Source organism: Microcaecilia unicolor, chromosome 1 (assembly GCF_901765095.1).
Source record: "Microcaecilia unicolor chromosome 1, aMicUni1.1, whole genome shotgun sequence".
NCBI classification, from domain to species: domain Eukaryota; kingdom Metazoa; phylum Chordata; class Amphibia; order Gymnophiona; family Siphonopidae; genus Microcaecilia; species Microcaecilia unicolor.
The window spans coordinates 264557454-264585028 of record NC_044031.1 but is presented as its reverse complement, the minus strand read 5'-3'; the positions used below and the strand labels follow the sequence as shown (position 1 = coordinate 264585028).

The 27575-nt window shown below is 45.0% G+C and overlaps 1 protein-coding gene across 1 annotated transcript in view; it reads left to right on the top strand.

Moving 5' to 3' along the window:
* Nucleotides 1–27575, top strand: part of ABHD5 (abhydrolase domain containing 5) — a 113322-nt gene that overhangs the window by 50928 nt on the left and 34819 nt on the right. Inside the window, exon 3 of the mRNA XM_030190025.1 lies at nt 3056–3428. Within this exon, the coding sequence (XP_030045885.1) occupies nt 3056–3428 (373 nt within the window). The remainder of the gene's footprint in view (nt 1–3055; nt 3429–27575) is intronic.

Below are 27575 nucleotides of genomic sequence, written 5' to 3'. Positions count from 1 at the left end.
AATAGTGCACAAGATAAAGATTAGAAATGTTTAAAAAACTCCTTGATCACATGGGAAGGACTTGATCAAAAGACAGTGGCATACGTCTTCACTCTTTTGTGTCTGCTCAGAGAGGATATTTTGAACAAATTCTGTGAGTGGAATTAACATTATTTACTTTGCAGAAGTGACTTTGTGTTATCTAAAAAGGTTTTAGTTAATGCTTGCAGTACAACTTAGGTTTTGTTCCAATTTTTGAGTCTTGTATTTTACAAGGGATGTGACACAGCATTAAAGTATGGTAACACATATTACTGCCTTGTTTTCAATATATTTCTGCATGTTTACTGAACATTAAGTAGGTGACAGTAACTCATGTTATGAGGTAAAGTGCTTGGATTCTCTCTCCCCCCACCAAAAAAAAAAAAAATTTTGGACAGCCTCTGTGGCAATTTACAGTAATGTCCAGAGGGTACAATGAAATTTGTAAACTCAAAAATCAAAAACACTGTAAGAGTGCAGATATTCAATAGAAACTATGCTCAAACCAACACTCTGTCTCTGTATCTTAGACTGGGCACTTTGATCAAAAATGTATAGATATATTATTATATATAAAAAAAAATAGCCTCAAAAGTCCAGGGTACCTTTTAAATTAGGACACCACTGTATTGGCTAACATCATAGGCTCCTCCTCCTTCCGAAAAAACCAACAGAATAAAAACTTCCAAAATCAATTTCAAATGGAAGAAAAAATCTGTAGTTAAAAAACAGAAGAAAGGGTGATAACTTTTAATTTATTAATCAAAGTGCTCAAATCTAAACTCTATTGCTCAGAACTTGAAAAACTTAAGTCCATAAAACAGGATTATAACTTCAGCCCGTCAGGGAACCCCACGTTTCTAACTCAGTCTCTAAGAGAAAAAAATCAGCTGTTTAATATATCCTTAATTTCTCTGATCCACCAACAGTTATGTAGTCATCATATCTCAAATTATTCTCTGTATTCTTTCATCATAACCAGCTTAGTGTCTCTTAAATCTACATTCAACTTAGCTTTCGATGACTAAGTAGGACGCGATGACTCCATTATTTCCACTACTGTTTCTGGCCATGGGTGCTCCTTATGTATGACGGTCCTGAAGAAGTCATAAATCTCCCGACCGGATCACTGACACTTTATCGTGTACTGAAAATCTTCAAATTCTGTGTCCTTTCCAAATCAGGCTTTTAATGTCTCTCAATTTCTCGACAGAAAAGGGACCCATCTGTTTCGCGATATACTTAGTCATCGAAAGCTAAGTTGAATGTAGATTTAAGAGACATTAAACTGGGGGGTCCTGGGGAAAAAAGCGTTCCAGACTGGATTGTATCGCTGAGGTAGGCGGGGGAACTAACCTCAGCGTCCATTTTCGTTTTGAATGAGGCATAGTTTGGAGGAAAAATAGGAAAGTTTTGATCTATCTAGCTGTAGCGTCTTACAAATCACCCATTCTCGACGCCATCTTGACATGCCCCCTACACGGACATCAAATTGCACATTTTACTTATTCCCAAGCTGACTGACTGTTGAGGGTCATTTCAAGGCTCACAGTGTCAGAGCCATGGTGACGTTAGTAGCTCACTTGAGCTCAGCCTCTTACTGAGATTTACAAGTTCAATGTGGTCTTTAGGGCATACATTCACATCTCACTATTGCCTTGAACAAAACGCCCAACACGACAGTTGGTTTGGACAGACAGTCTTGCAGAATTTGTTTGGGATATAGAATCCAAGTCTACCTTCCTAGTTTTTTTTTTTTTCAATTCCAGGCTGCACTCTCATAACCAGCATTTGTGCAGTTTCAGGTTAATTGACTTCTTTGACCTCGCTGTTATCAGTTCATATTGTCCTAATGTTGTTTTCTGTGAGTCTGGTAATTAAGAATTCCCACATGTGAGAATTAGCTGGCCTGCTTGTCTTTGGAGAAAGCAAAGTTACTTACCTGTGGCAGGTATTCTCTGAGGACAGCAGGCCACTTATTTTCTCATACACTACAACCTTCCCTTGGAGTTGTCTCATTTAGCTATGTTATTATAATAATTGGTCCCATGTTCACTAGTTGGGTTGGACGGCACCCATGAATGCGTGCGTGGTGGGAACTCTGCCTTGAGCTCTTAAAGATACAGTACATTGAGCAGCGTTTCTGCGCCTTGAATGACGTCAACCACATGTGAGAATAAGTGGCCTCTTGTCCTCTGAGAATACCTGCCACAGGTAAGTAACTTTACTTTATTAAAAGTGCAGTATTTCTTGTGGTTCAGAGAGAGAGAGCTTGAGATAATTATGTAGGATCTCTGAGGGAGAGGAATAGATAATAGGTAGCATGCATGGGTATAATTTATACGCCATTATGGGCCTTTATCTGCCTTTATTCTATGTAAAGCAATTCAGCTCCTGCTTAAAAATGCAACTGAGTTATGCTGATAAGCTCCCAAGGTTTCTCATGTTGGTCTTTTTTTTCTCTCTCTCATTCTATTCCAAACAGTTCATTCAAAACTCTTACAGTGTAACCATTCAGTTCATTTTTATATAAATATCCTTATCTCCAGTATCATACTAGGCAATTCATAACCACTTAGATTATACTTTGTACTTTTTCTTTTGTCCTGCCTTTGGTTCCATACCACAATACAAACACGTACACAAACTCTCACCAACACCCCCCATCCCCCAAGCATGCATGCACGCACATGTAGATGAGGTTGGAAAGAATTCCATAAGCCAATCTTCCCATGCCGCCTTCACTTGTGGTTTGAAAACTATTTTAGTTGTATCTATTTCATTAATTCTTTAGAAAGTTATGGAACTAGAGGTCAACAGGAGTAAAACTACATTCCTTTTTTTAGAATTTTATTCTACTGGAAATGATGAACTGAAGTAGAATGAAGTTGTCTGATGATCAGAACTAACTTACTGTTTCTCAGCATCTTATGAACTTAAAACTCTGAAAACATGCTGTACAATGTAAACTTGTAGACTGCTCATGATGTGTTGTGTACAACTAGGTAAAATGTACTTTTTCCTCTTCCTATAGGTATCACAAGTCCTTACAGTAAACAGCATGTTCTGATATCAGGTGGCAATAAAATTTGGACATTGATATTCACTCAAACCTTTTCAAACAAAACACCACTTGTTCTCCTGCATGGGTTTGGAGGGGGAGTTGGACTTTGGGCTCTCAATTTTGAAGAACTTTGCCAAAACAGGGCTGTGTATGCATTTGACCTTCTGGGCTTTGGACGCAGCAGCAGACCAGAGTTCCACACTGATGCAGAAAAGGCAGAAAACCAGTTTGTGGAAGCAATAGAAGAATGGAGGGTGAAGATGGGTTTGAAGAAAATGATTTTACTTGGGCACAACCTTGGTGGATTCCTGGCTTCTTCTTATACGCTGAAATTTCCTTCTCGGTAAGTATAGATAATGTATGTGAATAAGTATTGCTTTTGTTTTGTTAAATATGTAGGGTCGTCATATTCACTGAAGATTTTTTTTTTTTTTTTTTTTGCATTAGGGAGTGTAGTAGAAACATCTCTAAACGTATAACAAACTGGGCTCAGTTTGGATGAAAATTAGGTCCATAAGCAGAAATTCCCAGCCCACTAAAACTGGAAACATTGATCTAACCCTGATTTGTTACTATATGCAATACATGATACTTAAAAGTAGTAGTTCATTCTGCATCACAGGGTCTTTCTATACAGCGTGAGTAGAGAGCTGCTTTTAAAAAAGCCTTTCCCTTCCTTTCAGCTGGTTAGGCGTTTGCCATTCTACTTTGCAACCTGTTTCTCCAGTGTCCTTATGCATAAAACTTCTAAAGGAGTGGAAGGAGTAGCCTAATGGTCCGTGTACTGTACTGGCTTGAGAACCAGGGGGACTGGGGTCAGTTCCCACTGCAGTAACTTGTGACTCTGGGCAAGTCACTTAACCCTCCATTGCCCCAGTTACAAAATAAGTACCTGTATATAATATGTAAACTACTTTGATTGTAACCACAAAGGCCTATCCCCTTTCCTTTCCCCTGTCCCCATTCAGGTATGTATAGTTCATAAAAACTCACAGATGGTTGGATTGGCCGTTCAGGCTTCATCATTGATTATTTGCCTAGTATGTGGCCACTTAATAGCTGCATAAGTTTTGAATAGTCTTCATTGAATGTGGATTTTCTTGTTCATTCTCAACATTTATTTACAATTAAAGTTTAGGGCAGGGAAGACTAAGTTAAGGGTTAAGTTTTTTTGTAAGCAGCCTTTTCAAAATGTTGCTTCCTTGTCATCAAGCAGATGAAGCCATTACATATGGGTTATGTCCATCAACCAGCAGGGGAGATAGAGAGCACTCAAACTTTCACAGTGCCCTCTTGGCCAGCTAGCTCCACTGCCTCTTCAGTATTCTCTATCTCCCTTAGCAGGGTGGCTGCAGCTTGTTCGAGCTCCAGAAAAATCTGCCGGGAGGTGGTTCCTGGCTTGCCAGTTGTTAACCGGGGTGTTGGAGGCTATAGCAGCTTCACTTTAAAGGCACATAGGTTAGCCCTTTCCCTGCCTTACCCATACCTCTGTGGATGTGGACATATTGCCTTGCTTTCCCTGTCCTTACCCACCCACAGTGGATGCAGGCATATAGGTTCGCCCTTTCCCTGCCTTTCCCACTCATCTGAGCCTCCGGAGTCTTCAATACCTCTGCTTTCCTCACAGCTTAAAAAAAAAAAAAAAGTCGCGTCTCGTTTTTAAACGCAGAGACGCTGGAACAGAGGTTTTTGACCTGATTTTCAGCAGGATCGTAGTTGTACACTAGATCCTTTGAGTTAAGAGTGTTTTCCAACTCCTCCGGGGTGGGCCCGCGATCGGGGCGATTTTGGCGCGAAACCGCCATTTTGGATTTTACCGCCGTTTTTCGGCGATGGCTGCGGACAATGTAAAGCGCTGTTCCACTTGTGGCAAGCGCAAATCAGCAGCAGGGCTCTGTAAATCGTGCTGTATTGGTGTAGGAGCCGGCCCGAGCATGGCGAGCGATGTTTCTTCCCGCTCTGAGCTGGCAGAGGGCGCCATTTTGCTTACACCGCATGGCGCGGCCTCCGTGGACACGGAGAGACCTGAGCCGGGTGGGGCACCTCGAGATGAGGTTATTTCAGGAGTGGCTAGCACCGGACAGGATTTGGGTGCCCAGGGTGAGATTTTCTCCCCGGATTTTGTGCTTTTGCTGCATAAAGCATACATGATGAAAAGAGCCCTTCCTCAAGGGTCGCCTGAGGCTCCTCTGATTGCCCCCCCGATGGATTCTGGCCTGGGACTGCCCAGTGAGGCTTTTTTCCCGGATGCTTGGCCTAAAGATAAGCGCAGAAGGGTTAATTCCCCTTCAGATTGTGGTGCACCTTCCCCCCCCCGTGGTCGGGGTGTGAGGATTCGGAGAACTCTGACAGACGTTCTTGGTCTGAGGAACCAGAGTCAGGTGCGGATTTACCACAGGATCTGGATGATCCCTCCGCGGTGAGGATTTTCCACCGTGATGAGCTGCCAGCGCTTATTTCAGATACCCTGCAGGCCCTCTCGATTGAAGATCCTGACAGTGGCATGGCCTCCTCGCGTAATCCCAGGATGGCTAGTACCAAGAAAGCTGCTCGGGCCTTCCCTTTGCATGACTCCATCCTAGAGCTTGTTTCGGCTCAGTGGGCTGACCCCGAGGGACCTTTGAGAGTTTCCAGGGCTATGGGGCAGTTATACCCTCTGCGTGAGGGACATATGGCTCGTTTTCAAATGCCTAGAGTGGATGCCCTAGTCACTGCGGTGACAAAGAGAACTACCCTCCCTGTTGAAGGAGGTGTTGCCCTGAAGGATGTTCAAGACCGTAGGCTGGAAACAGCGTTGAAACGGTCCTTTGAAATTGCAGGTCTCACTGTTCGGGCGTCTGCATGCAGCTGTTATGCTGTGAGAGCCTGCCTAGCTTGGCTGCAACAGGCAGTGGCTCAGCCCGGAGATGGAGCAGAGCCCTTCTTGGATGTGGCTCCGCGGATGGAGGTGGCCTTGTCCTTTCTGGCTGATGCCCTTTATGACCTTGTCAGAGCTTCGGCTAAACAAATGGCAGTAGCAGTGGCGGCTCGCCGTCGTCTGTGGCTACGACACTGGGCAGCGGACATGGCCTCTAAGCAAAGGTTGGTGAAGTTGCCTTTTCAAGGACTTCTCCTATTTGGTGAGGAGTTAGAGAAAATTGTGAAAGGCCTGGGTGATCCAAAACCCCAGCGCTTGCCCGAAGATCGGCAGAGACCTTCCTCTAAGGGCCAGGCGGTCCACTCCTCGTACAGACCTCGCTTCCGTGAAGCTAGAAGGTACCGCCCGTGGCGTTCTGCTGGGTTCACTTCACGTGCCCGTGGTCAGCAGAGGAACTCCTTTCGCTCGGACAAGCGTTCCGCAGCCGGTGGCTCAAGACCAGGAGTTCAGGGGCGACCCTCTCAATGATGGTGCGCCGGCCCTCTCCTCGATGCCTGTCATCGGAGGACGGCTTTCCCTCTTTGTCGAGGAGTGGGCCAAGATTTCCTCAGATCAGTGGGTTCTGGACCTGATCAGAGATGGATTCAGAATAGAATTCAACGCCCCAGTAAGAGACGTGTTTGTGGAGTCCCGATGCGGTTCTGCCGTCAAACGGGCGGCGGTGGAGGAGACTTTACAAGGTCTGATTCAGTTAGGGGCAGTGACCCCGGTGCCTCCCGCCGAGCAAGGCTGCGGCCGATACTCCATCTACTTTGTGGTGCCGCGAAAAGGTGGGTCCTTTCGCCCTATTCTGGACTTAAAAGAAGTGAACAAGTCCCTGAGAGTGCGGCATTTCCACATGGAATCCCTGCGCTCCGTCATTGCGGCGGTTCAGCCAGGAGAGTTTCTCACGTCTCTAGACCTGAAAGAAGCTTACTTGCACATACCGATTTGGCCCCCGCACCAGAAGTTTCTGAGGTTTGCGGTGTTGGGAAAACATTTCCAGTTCAGGGCCTTGCCTTTTGGCCTCGCCACAGCTCCCCGAACCTTTTCGAAGGTAATGGTGGTAGTAGCTGCTTTTCTCAGGCGAGAAGGTATCAGGGTTCACCCGTACCTAGACGACTGGTTCATCAGAGCAGACTCTGCAACAGAGAGCTTACAAGCTACAGCCAGAGTGGTCTCAGTACTGCAATCTCTAGGCTGGGTCGTCAATATGGCCAAAAGTCACCTGTCCCCTTCACAATCTCTAGAGTTTTTGGGGGCCAGGTTCGACACAGTCTCGGGCTATGTGTTCCTACCCGAGCTAAGGCGGTGCAAGGTTCAGAATCAGGTCCGTCTGCTCCTGAGGATGCCCCGCCCGCGAGCTTGGGACATTGTCCAGCTGCTGGGATCGATGACAGCCACGATGGAAGTGGTACCCTGGGCGAGAGCGCACCTGAGACCTCTACAGTATTCCCTACTCCGGAGATGGTCTCCTATTTCTCAGGATTACCAATGCAGACTTACTTGGCTCCCTGCGGCCCGTCTCAGCATGGAGTGGTGGCTCTCGGACAGCATGCTGCGGCGAGGAATGCCGCTGACGCTCCCCGTTTGGTGCCTAGTGGTAACAGATGCCAGCCTGAAGGGCTGGGGCGCACACTGCAAGGGGAAGCATGCCCAGGGTCTATGGACACTCGAGGAGTCGGAGTGGTCCATCAACCGCCTAGAGTTGAAAGCGGTGTTTCAGGCGCTTCTGGCCTTTCAAGTGACCCTGGAAGGATTGGCTGTCAGAGTGATGTCGGACAACACGACAACGGTGGCCTATATAAATCGACAAGGCGGAACAAGGTGCAGAGCACTAGCCGCGCAGGCCGAACTGATTTGCCACTGGGCCGAGCTGCATCTTCAGTGTCTGTCGGCAGCTCATATTGCAGGTCAGAGCAATGTGCAGGCCGATTATCTGAGCAGGCATCAGATCAATCCAGCAGAATGGAATCTGGCAGACGAAGTTTTCCTGCAGATCTGTGCCAAATGGGGCAAGCCCGTGATGGATCTAATGGCGACAAGTGCCAATACCAAAGTCCCGTGCTTCTTCAGCAGATGGAGAGATCCTCGCTCGGCGGGGTTGGATGCCTTGGCTCAACCCTGGCCTCCAGGTCTACTTTATGTGTTTCCCCCATGGCCCTTGATAGGGCGCCTGCTCTTGCGGATTCGGCTGCACCCAGGAGAAGTGGTCCTCATCGCCCCGGATTGGCCAAGGAGACCTTGGTATGCAGACCTCCGACAGATGCTCCTGGAGGCTCCTCTGCCGTTACCTCTGGTACCGAACCTGTTGACTCAGGGACCGGTAGCCATGGAGGACGCCGGCCGCTTTGGTCTTACGGCATGGCTATTGAGAGGGCGCAATTGAGGGATAAAGGTTATTCCAATAAAGTTATTTCCACTCTCCTGCAAGCCCGCAAGCGGTCCACTTCCGTGGCTTATGCCAGGATTTGGTGCCTGTTTGAGTCTTGGTGTGCTTCCAGAGCCATTGCTCCAATGCGGGCTCCTGTCTCGCCGATTCTGGACTTTTTGCAGGAAGGTGTACAAAAAGGCTTGGCCTATAATTCCCTGCGGGTGCAGGTGGCAGCGTTGGCCTCCCTTCGTGGTAAGGTGGAAGGCGTGTCTTTGGCTGCTCACCCAGATGTGGCACGGTTTCTTAGAGGGGTGCTTCGGCTCCGACCTCCAGTGCGAGCACCCTGTCCAGCTTGGAACCTGGGGCTAGTTTTGAAAACCCTGCAGGTATCTCCTTTTGAGCCGCTTTGGCGAGCATCGGAGAAAGATTTGACACTGAAGGCCGTTTTTCTGGTGGCCATTACCTCGGCGAGACTGGTGTCAGAGCTCCAGGCGCTGTCCTGTAGAGACCCATTTCTGCAATTTTTAGAGTCCAGAGTCACGGTTCGGACCGTGCCTTCCTTTATGCCTAAGGTGGTTTCAGCCTTTCACCTACACCAGCCTATTTTCTTGCCCTCTTTTTCAGAGGAAGAGTTTCCAGAATCTTTTGGGCAGCTGCACCTTTTGGATGTGCGCAAGACTCTGCTGCAGTATCTGCGAGTTACTAACTCTTTCAGGACTTCTGATCATCTGTTTGTTTTGCTATCCGGTTCTCGCAGAGGGTCTCCAGCGTCTAAAGCCACTATTGCCCGCTGGCTCAAAGAAACTATCTTTTCAGCTTATCTGCTGGCCGGCAGGGTTCCGCCTGTAGCCTTTAAGGCACATTCTACTAGAGCGATTTCTTCCTCTTGGGCTGAAACTGGAGCACTATCTCTTCAAGAGATATGCAGTGTAGCAACATGGGCTTCTAAGCTCTCCTTTGCCCGACATTACAGGCTGGATGTGGCTGCCAGGAGGGATGCGCGTTTTGGTGCACAAGTGCTAGCGCGTGGTGTGGCTTGTTCCCACCCTATCTAGGGATTGCTTTGTTACATCCCATACGTAATGGCTTCATCTGCTTGATGACAAGGAAGGGAAAATTAGGTTCTTACCTTGGTAATTTTCTTTCCTTTAGTCATAGCAGATGAAGCCATGAGCCCTCCCTGTATGATTGTCTGTATGCTGTGAATCTGTTTTTCAGGTTCTGTTCTAATTTCCTGAAGTTCCTTCCTTGGGAGAAAGTTGGAAAACAATCTTCAGGATTCATGTTCAGTTTAAATTTAGGAGGATGTGTTCATTCCCTCCAGCATGTTTTTTTTTGGAGGATGTGTTGATTCTCTCCAGGAGGCGTGTGTGTTCCCCTCCAGTTCTATAAATAGGAGGATGAGTTCATTCCCTCCAGTGTGTTGGGAGGATGTGTGATTCCCTCCAGGAGGCGCGTGTGTTCCCCTCCACTTATACAATAAGGAGGATGAGTTTATTCCCTCCAGGAGGATGTGCATTCCCTCCTTTATGAGTTCATGCCCTTGTGATGGGCCATCGTTCGCTGTGAGGAAAGCTCTTGTGATTCCCATTGCGGTTTGCCATACTGCTTTAGAAGCTTCAAATACTGAAGAGGCAGTGGAGCTAGCTGGCCAAGAGGGCACTGTGAAAGTTTGAGTGCTCTCTATCTCCCCTGCTGGTTGATGGACATAACCCATACGTAATGGCTTCATCTGCTATGACTAAAGGAAAGAAAATTACCATGGTAAGAACCTAATTTTCCCTTGAAGGCTGCATAGTCTCCTTTATAATCTTCATTAAGTAGAAGAGCTTTTAGGTGCTTTCTAAAAGTACAACAATTTTCCTGCAACCTGAGCTCCTTGGGTAAATTATTCCATTCAACAATACTTGCCACTGAAAATTATCTTTTGTAAGTTGTGAACAAGGTGATATTGCGAAACATGAACCATGTTGAGAACGAGAAACCAAAGAAAGAGAAGAAAAGCAATAAGAATTGCATTTGTGGAGAGTTTTAATTATGGTGGGAGTTTTCATCACAGAAAAGTGTTGGATCGGTACCAGTACCAATTGGGAACATTTTACCACAGCGCCGGGGATAAATTGCCATTCCAAGTTAAGTGAAATCAATAATAAATAAGGAGTGTCATAATGTTGAGAGTTGCATACTTAAATAGAGTGTGTTAAAGGATAACAATTAATAGAGGGAGGTAGGAATGGATAATGGTGCGCTGATGACGGTGATATTACAAACAAATGACTCTGGTCGAAGTAATGCACCAAAAACTGAGCACTTATCACTAAATTTAGAAGATATTATAATTTAATTTTGTATGAAATATATATGAGAAATTTTAGGGTTTCTTTATTGGCTAATAGTTAAAATTTAATGCCAAGAAGTGCAGAAACCCTAAAGAGATATACTGGATAGAAGGGGTAAGATTGGTAAACTTGACTTGGGAGAGGGACCTTGGGATGATGGTGTCCAAGGATTTGAAGGTGAAGAAACAATGCGACAAGGCGGTGGCCGTGGCTAGAAGGATGCTAGGCTGCATAGAGAGGGGTATAACTAGCAGAAGAAAGGAGGTGTAACTCCTCTACAAGTCGTTAGTGAGGTCCCACTTGGAGTATTGTGGTTAGTTTTGGAGGCTAAGTATGTAAAAAGACGTGAAGTGGTGCAAAGAAAAGTTACAAAAATGTTAGGGATTTGTGTTGCAAGACGTACGAGGAAAGACTTACTGACCTGAATATGTATCCTGGAGGAAAGGAGAAATGGGTGATGTGATACAGAGGTTCAGATATTTGAAAGGTATTAATCCGCAAACAAACTTTTTCCAGAGACAGATAGGTGGTAGAACTAGAGGACATGAATTGCAGTTGAAGGGGGGCATACTCAGGAATAATGTCAGAAAGCATTTTTCACGGAGAGAGTGGTAGATACTTGGAATGCCCTCCTGAGGGAGGTGGTGGAGATGAAAATGGTAACGGAATTCAAAAATGCGTGGGATAAGCACAAAGGAATCCTGTTTAGAAGGAATGAATCCACAGAAGCTTAGTGGAGATTATGCAGCAACACTGGTAATTGGGAAGCAAAGCCAGTGCTGGGCAGACTTCTATGGTCTGTGCCCTGAAAATGGCAAGGACAGGTATACATATCACATACAATGAGTTTATATTGTTGGGCAGATTGGATGGACCATACATATCTTTATCTGCCATCATCTACTATGTTACTATAAGATTGGATAGCTTAAATCTTTTATATTGTGTGTTAGTCTTATGAGTAGTATAAAATCGAGAGCATTATTAAAACATTTTTTCTATATAGTAAAAGGTAGAAACCCATAGGAAACTTTGCTAAAATATAGAGAGTATTAAAGAATTATTTGTTTGTTACTTTTGTATCCCACATTTTCCCACTTATTTGTAGGCTCAATGAAGAACAGCTTTTTAAGTTAAGTAATCTATTTTTGAAAGATATGGCTTTCTGATAAAAAGTGATCTGTGGTCAAGAAAAAAAAAAAGTAATAAAAAAAAAAACTTGGATCAATGATGAATACATGCCTACTCTGTTATGTTTGGCTTGATAAATTGAGCCATAGTGGTGGAGTGATGCGCATCTGATAGATCTAATAGTGCTACTAAAAATAATTGTATTGTTTAAAGAATTTTTTAACTTGATAGGAGCTGGGTATTCTGATTGGGATTTATATGAGCCCCCTCCTTTGAAGAAAGTTAGTGATACTGCTATTAAAAAGAGGCATGGCATCAGAAAAGTTGCAATTTCTGGTGAAGTTCGATCACCTGACACTCAAGCGGCTGATGATTATCCACAAAAGTTAAGTTATCATCGGTGAAGGAGGTTATGTTCCAGAGCAAATTTACAATTACGAGTCAGAACTTTGCTATTGCATGCTTCCTGAGCAGACAGTAAATCTGAGGGAAAAAAAAGGCACAGGGTTTCAAATTGATGAAAGACAGAGTGACTTTGCTGTTTTGTGTCAATAAGACTGGCACACAAAAAGTAAAACTTTTGTGCATAGGGAAATCTAGGTCTCCCCAGACCACCAAAACTTACAAATGCTAGCATTTTCTTACCGTCGCAGTAAAAATGCGTGGTTGACTGCTGACATTTTTGAGGAGTGGTTTCACAAACTTTGTGCCATCCGTGCATGCACATTTAAGGAAGAAAAAGTTGGAACCTAAAGCACTTCTGCTACTGGACAACTGCCCAGCCTATCCCTTGGGAGAATACCTTATCTGCCGTGATTGGAAAATTAAGGTCAGTTACATCCCAAAAACCACCACCTCCAAGATTCAACCTTTGTACCAAGGTGCCATTTCAACATTCAAGATGTATTATTGCAGAAATTTAATAAAACTGATCATTGATGAGGAAAAATTACCATAACTGAATGTCTTTTGATCTAGCAGTAAAGGCATGGGATGTAATAACAATCTACAATTGAAAAGTGCTGGGAGAGAGGGTTATATGAAACATTTGCACCGGAAACATGGGAACCAGAAGACAAGTTGGACTCTGAAGAGAAGACGGAAGTTGTATGTCAAGAACTGTTCGCGCAGTGTGATATTGAGGACACTGTGGAATGGATTCATATCAATGATGAGTGCCCTACATATGATCGTCTAAATGGCTAGACAATTGCAGCAAATGCTTTGTCGTCATGCACATACTAAAAATCAATTTCAGGACAGCAGTGATGAAGATGACTCTCCACCTCCACCACCAAAAATTACATTGGCTTTAGTGGCAATGGATACTGTTCTTCAATGGCTGCATTCTGAAAATGTGGACATGATTCATATTCTGCATTTGAAATCGATTATTGAAACTTCAAAACGGTCAACTCTGGACTCATTTACTAAACCAGGATGTTAATTTTAGCCTGTATTTTCTGTGTTGTGACCACATTCACTTTTAATGAAACTTGCAGCCTTTTACTGAACTGGAGTGCGGATGCCAGTGTGGGTAACAGACCCGATATAAAACATAGTAACATAGTAACATAGTAGATGACGGCAGAAAAAGACCTGCATGGTCCATCCAGTCTGCCCAAGACAAACTCATATGTGTATACCTTACCTTAAATTTGTACCTGTCCTTTTCAGGGCACAGACCATATAAGTCTGCCCAGCAGTATTTCCCGCCTCCCAACCACCAGTCCCGCCTCCCATCACCGGCTCTGGTACAGGCCGTATAAGTCTGCCCTCCCCTATCCTCGCCTCCCAACCACCACCCCCTCTTCCCCCCAACTGCTCCGCCACCCAATTTCAGCTAAGCTTCTGAGGATCTATTCCTTCTGCACAGGATTCCTCTATGCATATCCCACGCATGTTTGAACTCCGTTACTGTTTTCATCTCCACCACCTCCCGCGGGAGGGCATTCCAAGCGTCCACCACCCTCTCCGTGAAAAAATACTTCCTGATATCTTTCCTGAGTCTGCCCCCCTTCAATCTCATTTCATGTCCTCTCGTTCTACCGCCTTCCCATCTCCGGAAAAGATTCATTTGCGGATTAATACCTTTCAAATATTTGAACGTCTGTATCATATCACCCCTGTTCCTCCTTTCCTCCAGGGTGTACATGTTCAGGTCAGCAAGCCTCTCTTCATACGTCTTGGAACGTAAATCCCATACCATCCTCGTAGCTTTCATTTGCACCGCTTCCATTTTTTTAACATCCTTCGCAAGATACGGCCTCCAAAACTGAACACAATACTCCAGGTGGGGCCTCACCAACGTCTTATACAGGGGCATTAAAACCTCCTTTCTTCTGCTGGTCACTCCTCTCTCTATACAGCCTAGCAATCTTCTAGCTACTGCCACCGCCTTGTCGCACTGTTTCGTCGCCTTCAGGTCCTCAGATACTATCATCCCAAGATCCCTCTCCCCGTCCGTGCCTATCAGACTCTCCCCGCCTAACACATACGTCTCCCTTGGATTTCTACTCCCTAAGTGCATCACTTTGCATTTCTTCCCATTGAATTTTAATTGCCAAACGTTAGACCATTCTTCTAGCTTCTTCAGATCTTTTTTCATGTTTTCCACACCCTCTGGGGTGTCCACTCTTTTGGAAATCTTGGTGTCATCCGCAAAAAGGCAAACTTTACCTTGTAACCCTTCGGCAATGTCACTCACAAATATATTGAACAGAATGGGCCCCAGCACCGATCCCTGAGGCACTCCACTACTCACCTTTCCCTCCTCCGAGCGAACTCCATTCACCACCACCCTCTGGCGTCTGTCCGTCAACCAGTTCCTAATCCAGTTCACCACTTCGGGTCCTATCTTCAGCCCTTCTAGTTTATTCAAGAGCCTCCTGTGGGGAACCGTGTCGAAAGCCTTGCTGAAATCTAAGTAGATGACGTCCATAGCATGTCCTTGATTTAATTCTCCTGTCACCCAGTCAAAGAATTCAATGAGATTCGTTTGGCACGATTTCCCTTTGGTGAAACCATGTTGTCTCGGATCTTGCAACTTATTGGCTTCCAGGAAATTCACTATCCTTTCCTTCAGCATGGCTTCCATTACTTTTCCAATAACTGAAGTGAGGCTTACCGGCCTGTAGTTTCCAGCTTCTTCCCTATCCCCACTTTTGTGAAGAGGGACCACCTCCGCCGTTCTCCAATCCCTCGTAACCTCTCCCGTCTCCAAGGATTTATTAAACAAATCTTTAAGAGGACCCGCCAGGACCTCTCTGAGCTCCCTCAATATTCTGGGGTGGATCCCGTCCGGTCCCATGGCTTTGTCCACCTTTAGCTTTCCAAGTTGTTGATACACACTCTCTTCCGTGAACGGTGCTATATCCATTCCATTCTCAGGTGTACTTTTGCCAGTCCCTCGCGGTCCTTCTCCAGGATTTTCTTCAGTGAAAACCGAACAAAAGTAGCTATTTAGTAAATTGGATTTTTCTTCATCATTATCTACATAGCGGTTCGCTGTATCTTTTAGTCTCACAATTCCCTTTTTAGTCCTTCTTCTTTCACTGATATACCTGAAGAAATTTTTGTCGCCCCTCCTTACATTTCTAGCCATTTGTTCTTCCGCTTGCGCCTTCGCCAGACGTACCTCTCTCTTGGCTTCTTTCAGTTTCATCCGGTATTCCTCCCCGTGTTCCTCTTCTTGAGATTTTCTATATTTCTGGAATGCCAACTCTTTAGCCTTTATTTTCTCAGCCACTTGCTTGGAGAACCATATCGGTTTCCTTTTCCTCTTGCTTTTATTTACTCTCCTTACATAAAGGTCTGTGGCCCTATTTATTGCTTCTTTCAGCCTGGACCACTGCCCTTCCACTTCCTGTTTGTCCTCCCAGCCCATCATCTCCTTACTCAGGTATTCCCCCATTTTACTAAAGTCAGCACGCTTGAAATCCAGGACTTTGAGTTTAGAGTGGCCGCCCTCCACTTCAGCCGTTATATCAAACCAAACCGTTTGATGGTCACTGTTTCCCAGATGTGCACACACTTGCACATTTGACACACTATCCCCATTTGTGAGCACCAGATCCAGCATCGCTCCCTCCCTCGTGGGTTCCGTCACCATCTGTCTGAGCAGAGCACTTTGGAAAGCATCCACGATCTCTCTACTTCTTTCCGATTTGGCAGACGGAACCTTCCAATCTACATCCGGCAGATTGAAATCTCCCATCAACAGAACCTCTTTTTTCTTTCCTAATTTTTGAATATCTGCAATCAGATCTTTATCTAGTTCCTCTAATTGTGTGGGGGGTCTGTAGACAACACCCACGTGGACTGAAGTTCTATCCTCTCTTTTTAAGGTGATCCATATCGCTTCTTCTTTTCACAACGTGGAGTAAAAAATATGGACCCCGTCTTCTACATTATATCGGGTCAATGGTGTGTGAGTGTTAGTGGATTTCAGCCTTGATCATGTTACCAAGGGGCCTTAAGCAGTCCTGGGATTTGAGGAATGCATCCATCTTGGACTCTCCCTTGGTGATTGTCTTACGCCAGTGTAACCCAAGGATTGGCTTTTCATATTCCTCACAACCAAACTATATTAAGAAGAGCCTCCATTGTGAAGTTTAGCAAGGCTACAGTTTGGCGTTCAGTCCAAACATTTATCCCCCTGATGTGGCAGTATTTGGTCATCCTGCTCAGGTTCTTTTTGATCCTCCTGATGTGGCAGTATTTGGTCATCCTGCCTTTCAGATTCTTTTTGAGGGGTGGAACCCAGTTCCACACGCATTATAGTATTTTTGGTCTTTATTATAGTTGCCCTTTCGAAAATTAAATGCAGCTACAGTAGATTTCTTTTGTAGGTTCATTCCAGATAGTAGCTCAAACTTGATCATGTTAGGATCACTGTTTCCCAGGGTACCCAACATCGCCATCTCTCGCACTATGCCCTGTATGCCACCAAGAACCAGATCCAAAATGGCTCCCCTCTCTACTGGGATTCCCTAAATGTCCAGTTTCAATAGTATCCTTCAAGGATACTCCACTCTGAACCATGCACTCCTGGGCGACTGTCTCCTTTCCCCTCCATTCTAGTAATGTTTTGTCACAGTTCGAGGACTTTTTAACTTCTAGAACTTATTGTGTTACATTTTTGGGAAATTTATCAGAAAGTTGGTCATTACCTTCAGGTGTACCTCAAGGTTCACCCCTGTCACCGATTATGTTTAATGTTCGGATATCTTCATTGGGCAGGCTCCTGGAGAAAGAAGGATATTAGAACTACATATATGCGGATGACATTACTATTATATTTCCTGTTTTCACTGATTTACAAGATGTGTATACTGCAATTTCCTGCTGTTTTTCACTTATTTCCAATTGTATGTCTTCCCATTATTTGAAATTCTCTTGTTAAGAATTCTTTTTATATTATGAGAAGTTAAGGGCTGTTCGCAAAGTTTTATCAGTTGATCAGTTCAGACTTGTAGTTCAGTCCCTAATTCTTAGTAGACTGGACTACTGTAATATTATTTTTTTGGGACTGCCAAACTATCTATTGAAAAAAACTACAAAGAAACCAGAATGTGGCGATTCGTTTGATTTATTCCCTTAGAAAATCAGACAGAATTACAACTTATTACAGAAAACTACATTGGCTTCCAGTTGAGGCCAGGATAACTTTTAAACTAGGATGTATGTTGTGGAAAATTGCACAGGAATTACTACAGCAATATTTAATATCTCTTGTACACTGTACGTTAGGAAGAAAGTTATATACCTCTTCTGTTTGATTTTCCAAGTCCCGAGGGTATCCCCGGGAAGAAATGTTTTATATGTCTGTTTGCGTATCAGGCAGCCAAACTTTGGAAATCTTTGCCTATCAATTTACGGTTTTTATTATCTTACTAGTAAAAAGGCCCATTTCTGACACAAATGAAACGGGCACTAGCAAGGTTTTCCTCGGAGTGTGTATGTTTGAGAGAGTGTGTGTGAGAGTGACTGTGTGAGAGAGAGTGAATGTGTGTGTGTGTGTGTGTGACAGAGAGATAGTGAGTGTGGGTGCGAGTGTGTTTGTGAGAGATTGTGTGTGCGAGTGCGTATGTGAGCCACAGTGAGTGTGAGAGAGTGTGTTTCACACAGATACAGTGTGTGTGAGACAGAGTGTGAGAGAGTATATGTACGATACACAGACTCTTTGTGAGAGCGAGAGTGTATGAGATCCAGGGAGTGTTTGAGAGTGACTGTGTGACACATAGTGAACGTGATACAGTGTGAGACAGAGTGTGTGGTAGACAGTGTATGAGAGTGAGAGAGACGCTGACTGAGAGAGAGAGTGTGTGTGTGACAGAGATACCTCCCCCTCCCTCTCTGTGGTGTCAGGACCCCCCTCCCCCCTCCGTCTCTGCTCCCCTCCCCCTCCTCTCAGGTCTCTGGACCCCCTCCCCTCTGCGTCTCTGGTCTCAGGACCCCCCTCCCCTTTGGCCTCAGGACCCCACCCCCTCCGTGGTCTCAGGCCCCGCCCCTGCCGCCACACCACCCCTGAGGTTGCAGCCACTCGCCCCTCCACTCCCCCCAGGGTGCCACCGCTCTTCCCCTCCCCCCCGAGGTTGCCGCAGCCACTGCTCCCCCCCCCCCCCCCCCAATGTTGTTGCCGCTCCCCCCCTCCATCCGATGTCAGCTCAGCTGCCATTTCTGGCCACTGCTGCTTCTCCTGTGGAGCAGCAGCAGCCGGTACAAAAACAAAAAAAAAACAAATTAAACCTGCAAAATGCTTTTAAAAAGGAAGCGGGGCATCGCAGGCAGCCATAGGCTGTCAGCTCTGGATCCACTCCTCCTTTCACCTCTCACATCACTGTCCCTGGAGTTAGAACCCCGGAGGAGCACAGCGACGTGAGAAGAGGAGCGGCTGCAGAGCTGACAGCCAATGCCTGATGGCTGCCTGCGGTGCCCTGCTTCCTTTTTGAAAGCATTTTTTCGGGTTTAAGTTACTTTTTTTTGTTTTTGTACCGGCCGCTGCTGCTCAACAAGAGAAGCAGCAGTGGCCGGAAATGGCAGCTGAGGGCGGACGGAGAGGGGGACCGGCTGCAACCTCGGGAGGGGGGGGGAGTGGTGGCACCCTGGGGGGGGAGGGGGGGCAGCGACCTCGGGGGGGGGGGGCGTGGCGAAGGGCTGAAACTGCTCCTCCAATGTTCCAATGTTAGGAATGCCGCCAGAGACATTGGAACGTTGGGAGTGCAAGATGAACGCTCAATGAAGCTGCCTGGGGCCGGGCCCGCACTGCTGTTGCTTAGGCTCTCTGGATGACGTCATCCGAGGTTTCAGTCCCAGGCACAGCCAATCAGAATGGAGGCACGGGCCCAGGCAGCTTCATGGAACGTTCATGGTGCAAATTATTATATAGGATGATATGTTTAAGAAGGGCCTTAAGACTTTGTTTTCTAAATATATGGATAGGAAATAGTGAGTTTCAGTTTTGTTATATTTTCTTTAAGTATGTTACATTCTAGGTGTTTTGTGGTCTCGAGTCTCTGTAATCCACTATGAACTATGCAAATGGAATTAGTGGAATATAAGAAAAACAACTGTATATTGATCTAAAAGCTGCATTTGTGCCTACACTGTATCTGCCATCTACTTTGAAATTTAACTTACAGGAAGGTGTAGACAGTTGTTTATTGTTTTACAGTGTGTTGCTGCCTACTGTTATAAATTAAGGAAATTGATCATTTAGTGGAGATTGGAACTAAATGGTATCATTCAGGGTTAAGGAGGCAAATGCGCCAGCTTGAGCGGAAGTGGCGGAAGAATCCCTCCCAGCAGTTGAGAGAGATGTAAAGCTGCGAGAAACTTTTACTATGCTGAAGTGTTGCACAGCAAGAGAGGTTGTATTAATAAGAAATTAGATCAGGTTGACAATAATCCTCATCATTTTGTCAAAGTTGTAAATTAATTGACATCACTTGGGTTCCCTTCTTGTAATGAGTCTTTGAATTCTTTTGGGTTTGTGGACTATTTTAATAGCAAAATAGATGAGTTGATTGCCACTAGGTGTATACTAAGAACTAGCAGTGTTGATTTAGAGATTTACACATAGTTTAATCTCGTGTTAGAATCTGTTGAGGCCCTTTTGTCTCAGTTCCACTCAGTTAGACTTTGAGGTAGTTAAATATTTTAGGAGTTTGCATTCCTCAGCTTTAGTTTTGTTTTCAGTTTTGGTAGCTTTGATAAATGTTTCTCTTCATACTGGGATTGTTCCTGATGATTTGAAAAAAGCTGTCGTCATGATGGTCTGGAAAATCTGTCTGAGAATAGAGACCCCTGGGCCCAGGATGAGAATGATTATTTTATTTATTTGTTGCATTTGTATCCCATATTTTCCCACCTATTTGCAGGCTCAATGTGGCTTACATAGTGCCGTAGAGGCGTTTGCCAGTACTGTTGTTAGCAGATACAAAGTTATATTGTGGTCAGATGAGGTGGGGTCAAAGGAGTGAAGATTATAGGTTGTCCAGTACGATCATTAGTTACTCTGTGTTGCTTGGTGCAGGGATCTGTGTTGGATCAGTGGAATAGGCCTTTTTGAAGAGGTGAGTTTTGAGTGATTTCCTGAAGTTTAAGTGGTTATGGATTGTTCTCACAGCATTTGGGAGTCCGTTCCATAGTTGTGCGCTTATGTAAGAGAAGCTGGATGTGTAAGTTATTTTGTATCTTAGTCCTTTACAGTTTGAATAGTGTAGGTTTAGGTATGATCGTGATGTTCTGATTCTGTTTCTGGTTAGTAAGTCTACTAGGGCTGTCATGTATTCAGGTACTATGCAGTAGATAATTTTGTGTACCAAATTTTGAAGATGGTCCGTTCTTTGATTGGGAGCCAATGCAGCTTTTCTCATAGGGGTATGGCACTTTCAAATCGTGTTTTGCCATATATCAGTCTGGCTGCTGTATTTTGGGCGGTCTGCAGTTTTTTTGTGAGTTGTACTTTACATCCTGCGTAAATTATGAGGAGCTGCCCTGTAATTTAATATAACAGTTAAATCAGAGGAGACAAAAGCTTGCAGTTAGATGAAGTTTACAGCAACTAAAATAATAATTACTGGAAATTAAACCAGTAACTGGAAATAGAAGCTAGAAATAACACACATTTCTAAATCAACAGCTGATGAAGAACACGGAACTAGGTCATGTCCCTGATCAGTAAATTTAATTATAGCCTGTTTTTAGGAAATCATAGCTTTGTCAGCATTAAGTGACCAAAGATCCGCTGCCTGAGCAGATAGTTGACACGTGAATTGGAAAGATAAATACGGGTGGTGGTCAGACTTGTTGCTAATAGGCTGGATGGACAACTGTTGATACATCCTGATATTTGAACAGTTTTGCATGATTCTGCTGAACTTTCATAAGAATGAGTAATGCTTTCTGCATGATGCTGATAACATGTGATTGGTTTCTGAAAGTAATGATGATGTGGCATTGATTGCTTACCAATAAAAAGAAGAGGGCTGAAGTGTATCTCGGCTAGTATCCTGAGGACCCTTCGCGCTCTATGTGACATGCCGCCACCCCACCCACTTTGCAGGGGAAGCCAATGGAAGGGGCGTGATTTTTGTGCCCCAGCTTCCCTTACCCTGTACAGCTGCAACATCCACACATAGTTTGCTTTGGCCCTGTTTGGTACATGCTTCTGTGACCAGCAGGCTTGATTATTATAGTTCATTATATCAAGGTCTTTCAAAGACTTCAGTTGGTTCAGAACACAGCAGCTTATTTTGTGACATAGGACAAGAAGTTTGATCATATAACACCTGTTTTGAAAGGATTGTATTGGCTGCCAGTTTCAACCACGATTACATTTAAGATGCTGTGTTTGGTGTGGGGTTTTTTTTTAAGCTTTTTATCTAGAAACCCCAGTGTATTTAAGGGACAAATTATCCAAGCAACAGTACTTTTGATTGCTGTGTTAATTTTCGCTGTTTATTTTAACTTCCATTGCTCCAAGTTGTGAAATTAACTTCCACAAGAAACAGAACTTTTTTGTTGCATTGGTCCTTTCTTAATGGAGCTCTTTACCTGCAGAAGTGAGCATTTTAACAAGTTACCTTCGATTTCATAAGGTTCTCAAAACATGGATTTTCGAGAATGGCTTTGCTGGATCATAAACACATTAAGTCAGTTTCTGACTGTGATGATTTCTGATGATTTATTTTGATTTTGGTTAAGCAATTATATTGTTTGGTTTTACTTGTTAGAACATTCATTCTACTTTTTCCTCTTTTACTGTAAACCACTTTAAAACTTAACTGTATTAAGTGGTATATTAAGTAATCAAATCAAATCCCAAATCACATCGTCAACCTTTTCAGACCTTTAGAGCTCATCGGTTGCTCTCCTGAACACTACTGAGAGTCTAGCCTTCCTCCCTCAACCAAGAGCAAACAACATAATGTATCTCTACTCAGGTTTCCAAATCTACCTAGGTATCTGCTCATCAGATGTTTCGCCTACTCTGTCACATAGCATCAACAGGCCATGTAACACCATTTGCTCATCTCCAATTCCAAATTTGTCAGTGGACACTCTCCTGTCAGTTGACCCAAGCCATGGGATTGCTCTCAGTTCATATTCAAGTTACTCCTTAGCTGCACCACTCTTTACAGTGGTGGATGGTGACCCAGAATCTCACCAGGGGACTTCCGTTTCAGCCTCTTCCACATCACAATTCCTCACCATAGAAGTCTCCATGGTGATCTCCACATACAGGTTTCTTGGTCCCCATAGGAGAAATGACATCATATCAATCTTTTGGAATTATGTGCAGTTTGGAACACCCTCAGAACCTTCTAGGACCGCATACTCTATCAGATTATAGTCGTTGTCACAGACAACCAGGTTGTGATGTATTTACATGAACAAACAAGGAGGAACAGGTTCTTACCACCTCTGTAGACAAGCAATACAGATATGGACTTGGGCAACTTCTCAAAAAACTGCTCTTACAGAGATGTTATCTAGCCAATTTATCCTTAAAATCGAGCGTGGTACCGGAAGATTGGAGGGTGGCCAATGTAATGCCGATTTTTAAAAAAGGTTCCATGGGAGATCCGGGAAATTATAGACCAGTGAGTCTGATGTCGGTGCCGGGGAAAATGGTAGAGGCTATTATTAAAAACAAAATTACAGAGCACATCCAAGGACATGGATTACTGAGACCAAGTCAGCACGGCTTTTGTGTGGGGAAATATTGCCTGACCAATTTACTTCAATTCTTTGAAGGAGTAAACAAACATTACTACTACTATAAATCACTTCTATAGCGCTACCAGTCGTACGCAGCGCTTTACAATTGAACATGAAGAAGACAGTCCTTGCTCAAAAGAGCTTACAATCTAAATCAGGACAAACAGACAGGACCAAAAAGGAGACGGGAAGGACAGACAGAAGGACACATAAGGATAAGATAAAAGTTACAAGTCAGGAGTCGAAAGCAGCATCAAACAGGTAGGCCTTTAGCCCGGATTTGAAGGCAGCCAGGGATGGAGCTAGACGTAATGGCTCAGGAAGCCTATTCCAGGCATAAGGTGCGGCGAGATAGAAGGAGCGGAATCTGGAGTTAGCGATGGAGGGGAAGGGTGCAATTAGGAGAGATTTGCCTAGTGAACGGAGTTCTAGGGAAGGAGTATAGGGAGAGACGAGGGTGGAGAGGTAGTGAGGGGCTGCAGAGTGAATGCATGTGGACAAAGGGGAGCCGGTTGATATTGTGTATCTGGATTTTCAAAAGGCGTTTGACAAGGTACCTAATGAAAGGAAATTGGAGGGTCATGGGATTGGAGGGTCATGGGATAGGAGGAAATGTCCTATTGTAGATTGAAAACTGGTTGATGGATAGGAAACAGAGAGTGGGGTTAAATGGGCAGTATTCACAATGGAGAAGGGTAGTTAGTGGGGTTCCTCAGGGGTCTGTGCTAGGACCGCTGCGTTTTAATATATTTATAAATGATTTAGAGATGGGAATAACTAGCGAGGTAATTAAATTTGCTGATGACACAAAGTTATTCAAAGTCGTTAACTTGCGACATGATTGTGAAAAATTACAGAAGGACCTTACGAGACTGGGAGACTGAGCGGCTAAATGGCAGATGACGTTTAATGTGAGCAAGTGCAAGGTGATGCATGTGGGGGAAAAAGAACCCGAATTATAGCTACGTCATGCAAGGTTCCACGTTAGGAGTTACGGACCAAGAAAGGGATCTGGGTGTCGTCGTCGATAATACACTGAAACCTTCTGCTCAGTGTGCTGCTGCGGCTAGGAAAGTGAATAGATTGTTGGGTATTATTAGGAAAGGTATGGAAAACAGGTGTGAGGATGTCATAATGCTGTTATATCGCTCCATGGTGCAACTGCACCTTGAGTATTGTGTTCAATTCTGGTCGCCGCATCTCAAGAAAGATATAGCAGAATTGGAAAAGGTGTAGCGAAGGGCGACTAAAATGATAGTGGGGATGGAACGACTTCCCTATGAAGAAAGACTAAGGAGGCTAGGGCTTTTCAGCTTGGAGAAGAGACGGCTGAGGGGAGACATGATAGAGGTATATAAAATAATGAGTGGAGTGGAACAGGTGGATGTGAAGTGTCTGTTCACGCTTTTCAAAAATACTAGGACTAGGGGGCATGCGATGAAACTACAGTGTAATAAATTTAAAACAAATAGGAGAAATGTTTTCTTCACCCAACGCATAATTAAACTCTGGAATTCATTGCCGGAGAACGTGGTGAAGGCGGTTAGCTTGACAGACTTTAAAAAGGGGTTAGACGGTTTCCTAAAGGACAAGTCCATAAACCGCTACTAAATGGACTTGGGAAAAGTCCACAATTCCAGGAATAACATGTATAGAATGTTTGTACGTTTGGGAACCTTGACAGGTGCCCTTGGCCTGGATTGGCTGCTGTCGTGGACAGAATGCTGGGCTAGATGGACCCTTGGTCTATTCCCAGTGTGGCATTACTTATGTACATCAAACAAAATGCTGTGGCAGAGAAATTGAGCAAAGTCCTCCAACCTCATGAATGGTTCCAAAGCATGCCTGTAGTTCGTCAAATATTCGAGCAGTGGGGAACCCTAGTGATAGACCTCTTCGCTTCTCCTCAGAACAAGCTTCCCTGTTTTTGTTCCAGACTCTGTGCTTCAAATCATGTAGCCCTGGATGCCTTCTTGCTCCACTGGGGAACGGACCTTCTATACACTTTTCCCTCACTGCCTTTCATAGGGAAAAGCTTCTCAAACTTCATTGAGTCCAAGGGACCGTGATTCTAATTGCTCCCTACTGGATACATCAAATCTGGTTCTCTCTTCTCCTAGAGTTATCGTCCAAAGAACCATTTGAGGTTGGATCTCTTTCCAATCCTAATAAAACAAAATGAGGGGTCCCTCCACTATCCAGACCCCTACTCTCTGGCCTAATGCTTCATTCCTGATGACAGATTTAGGTTCATTAAACCTTCCAGAAGGAGTCTGTAAGATACTCCTAGCCACAAGGAAACCACCGATACAGAAATGGTACTGTTTTCAAGGGGAATAGATTTTCCCTCTGGTGTGCAGCCAGAGCACTTGACCCTACTAGGTGTGCTTTCTGATTTCTGATCTCAAAACTAACACAGTCAGAGTACACTTGAGTGCCATTAGAGCTTTTTTACTCTAGAGTTGATAACATGCCAATTTCTGTTCATCCCCTGATAGTTAGATTCATGAAAGACATATTTCATAACAAGCATCCTATCAGGCTACCTCTGGTGGCGTGTTCTTTGAATTTCTTCACATTTAAGGCAGTGTTCTTAATAGCACTTCTGCCAAAAGAGTCGGCGAACTTCAAGCCCTTGTGGCCCTTTTTTCCCCACATGCATCACCTTGCACTTGCTCACATTAAACGACATCTGCCATTTAGCCGCTCAGTCTCCCAGTCTCGTAAGGTCCTTCTGTAATTTTTCACAATCATGTCGCAAGTTAACGACAGATCGATCCAGCGGAGTGGGAACTAGCAGATGATGTATTCCTGCAGATATGTGCCAAATGGGGCAAGCCAGTGATGGATCTTATGGCGACCAGTTCCAATGCCAAAGTCCCGTGCTTCTTCAGCAGACGGAGGGATCCTCGCTCGGCGGGGTTGGATGCCTTGGCTCAACCCTGGCCCCTGGGCTTGCTGTATGTCTTCCCTCCGTGGCCTTTGGTAGGGCGAGTGCTCCTGCGGATTCAGCTGTATCCAGGAGAAGTGGTGCTCATCGCCCCGGATTGGCCCAGGAGGGCTTGGTATGCGGACCTCCGACAGATGCTGTTGGAGGCTCCCTTTCCGTTACCTCTGGTTCCGCACCTGTTGTCACAGGGTCCGGTGGCCATGGAGGACGCCTGCCGCTTTGGTCTTATGGCATGGCGATTGAGAGGGCGCAATTGAGAGATAAAGGTTACTCAAATAAGGTAATTTCCACTCTCCTGCAGGCCTGTAAGCGTTCCACTTCCGTGGCTTATGCCAGGATTTGGCGCCGGTTTGAAGTCTGGTGTTTCAAGAGCGCTTTCTCCGTTGCGGGCTCCTGTCTCGCCGATTCTGGACTTTTTGCAGGATGGTGTACACAAAGGCTTGGCCTATAATTCCCTGCGGGTGCAAGTGGCAGCATTGGCCTCCCTGCGTGGCAAGGTTGAAGGCGTGTCCTTAGCTTCTCATCCAGATGTGGCACGGTTTCTTAGAGGGGTGCTTCGGCTCTGTCCTCCCGTGCGGGCACCTTGTCCAGCTTGGAACCTGGGGTTAGTATTGAAGGCCCTTCAGGGGGCTCCCTTTGAGCGGCTTCGGCGTGCTTCAGAGAAAGATTTGACACTGAAGGCCGTCTTTTTAGTGGCCATTACTTCGGCGAGACGGGTGTCAGAGCTCCAGGCGCTGTCCTGTAGAGACCCTTTTCTGCAATTCTCAGAGTCAGGGGTCACGGTTTGGACCGTGCCTTCCTTCATGCCTAAGGTGGTTTCAGCGTTTCACTTAAACCAGCCTGTTTTTCTTCCCTCCTTTGTTGAGCAGTTTCCAGATTCATTTGGGCAGTTGCACCTTTTGGATGTGCGCAGGACTCTGTTGCAGTATCTGCGAATTACAAATTCTTTCAGGACCTCTGATCATCTTTTTGTGCTGTTTGCAGGTCCTCGCAGAGGGTCTTCAGTGTCTAAAGCCACTATTGCCCGTTGGCTCAAAGAAGCTATCTTTTCAGCATATCTGCTGTCTGGCCGGGCTCCGCCTGAAGCCTTTAAGGCACATTCCACAAGAGTGATTTCCTCTTCCTGGGCGGAAACTGGAGCACTATCTCTTCATGAGATTTGCAGTGCTGCAACATGGGCTTCTAAGCTCTCTTTCGCCCGACATTACAGGCTGGATGTGGCTGCTAGGAGGGATGCGCGTTTTGGAGCACAGGTGCTAGCACGTGGTGTGGCTTGTTCCCACCCTATTTAGGGATTGCTTTGTTACATCCCATACTTAATGGCTTCATCTGCTTGATGACAAGGAAGGGAAAATTAGGTTCTTACCCTGATAATTTTCTTTCCTTTAGTCATAGCAGATGAAGCCATGAGCCCTCCCTGTATGATTGTCTGTATTGCAGTGATTCTGATTTTAGGTGCTGTTCTTGTTTCCTGAAGTTATATTCCTTCCTTGGGGAGTCGGAAAACAGTCTTCAGGATTCTTGTTACAGTTATAGGAGGATGAGTTCATTCCCTCCAGTTCATGTTTTAGGAG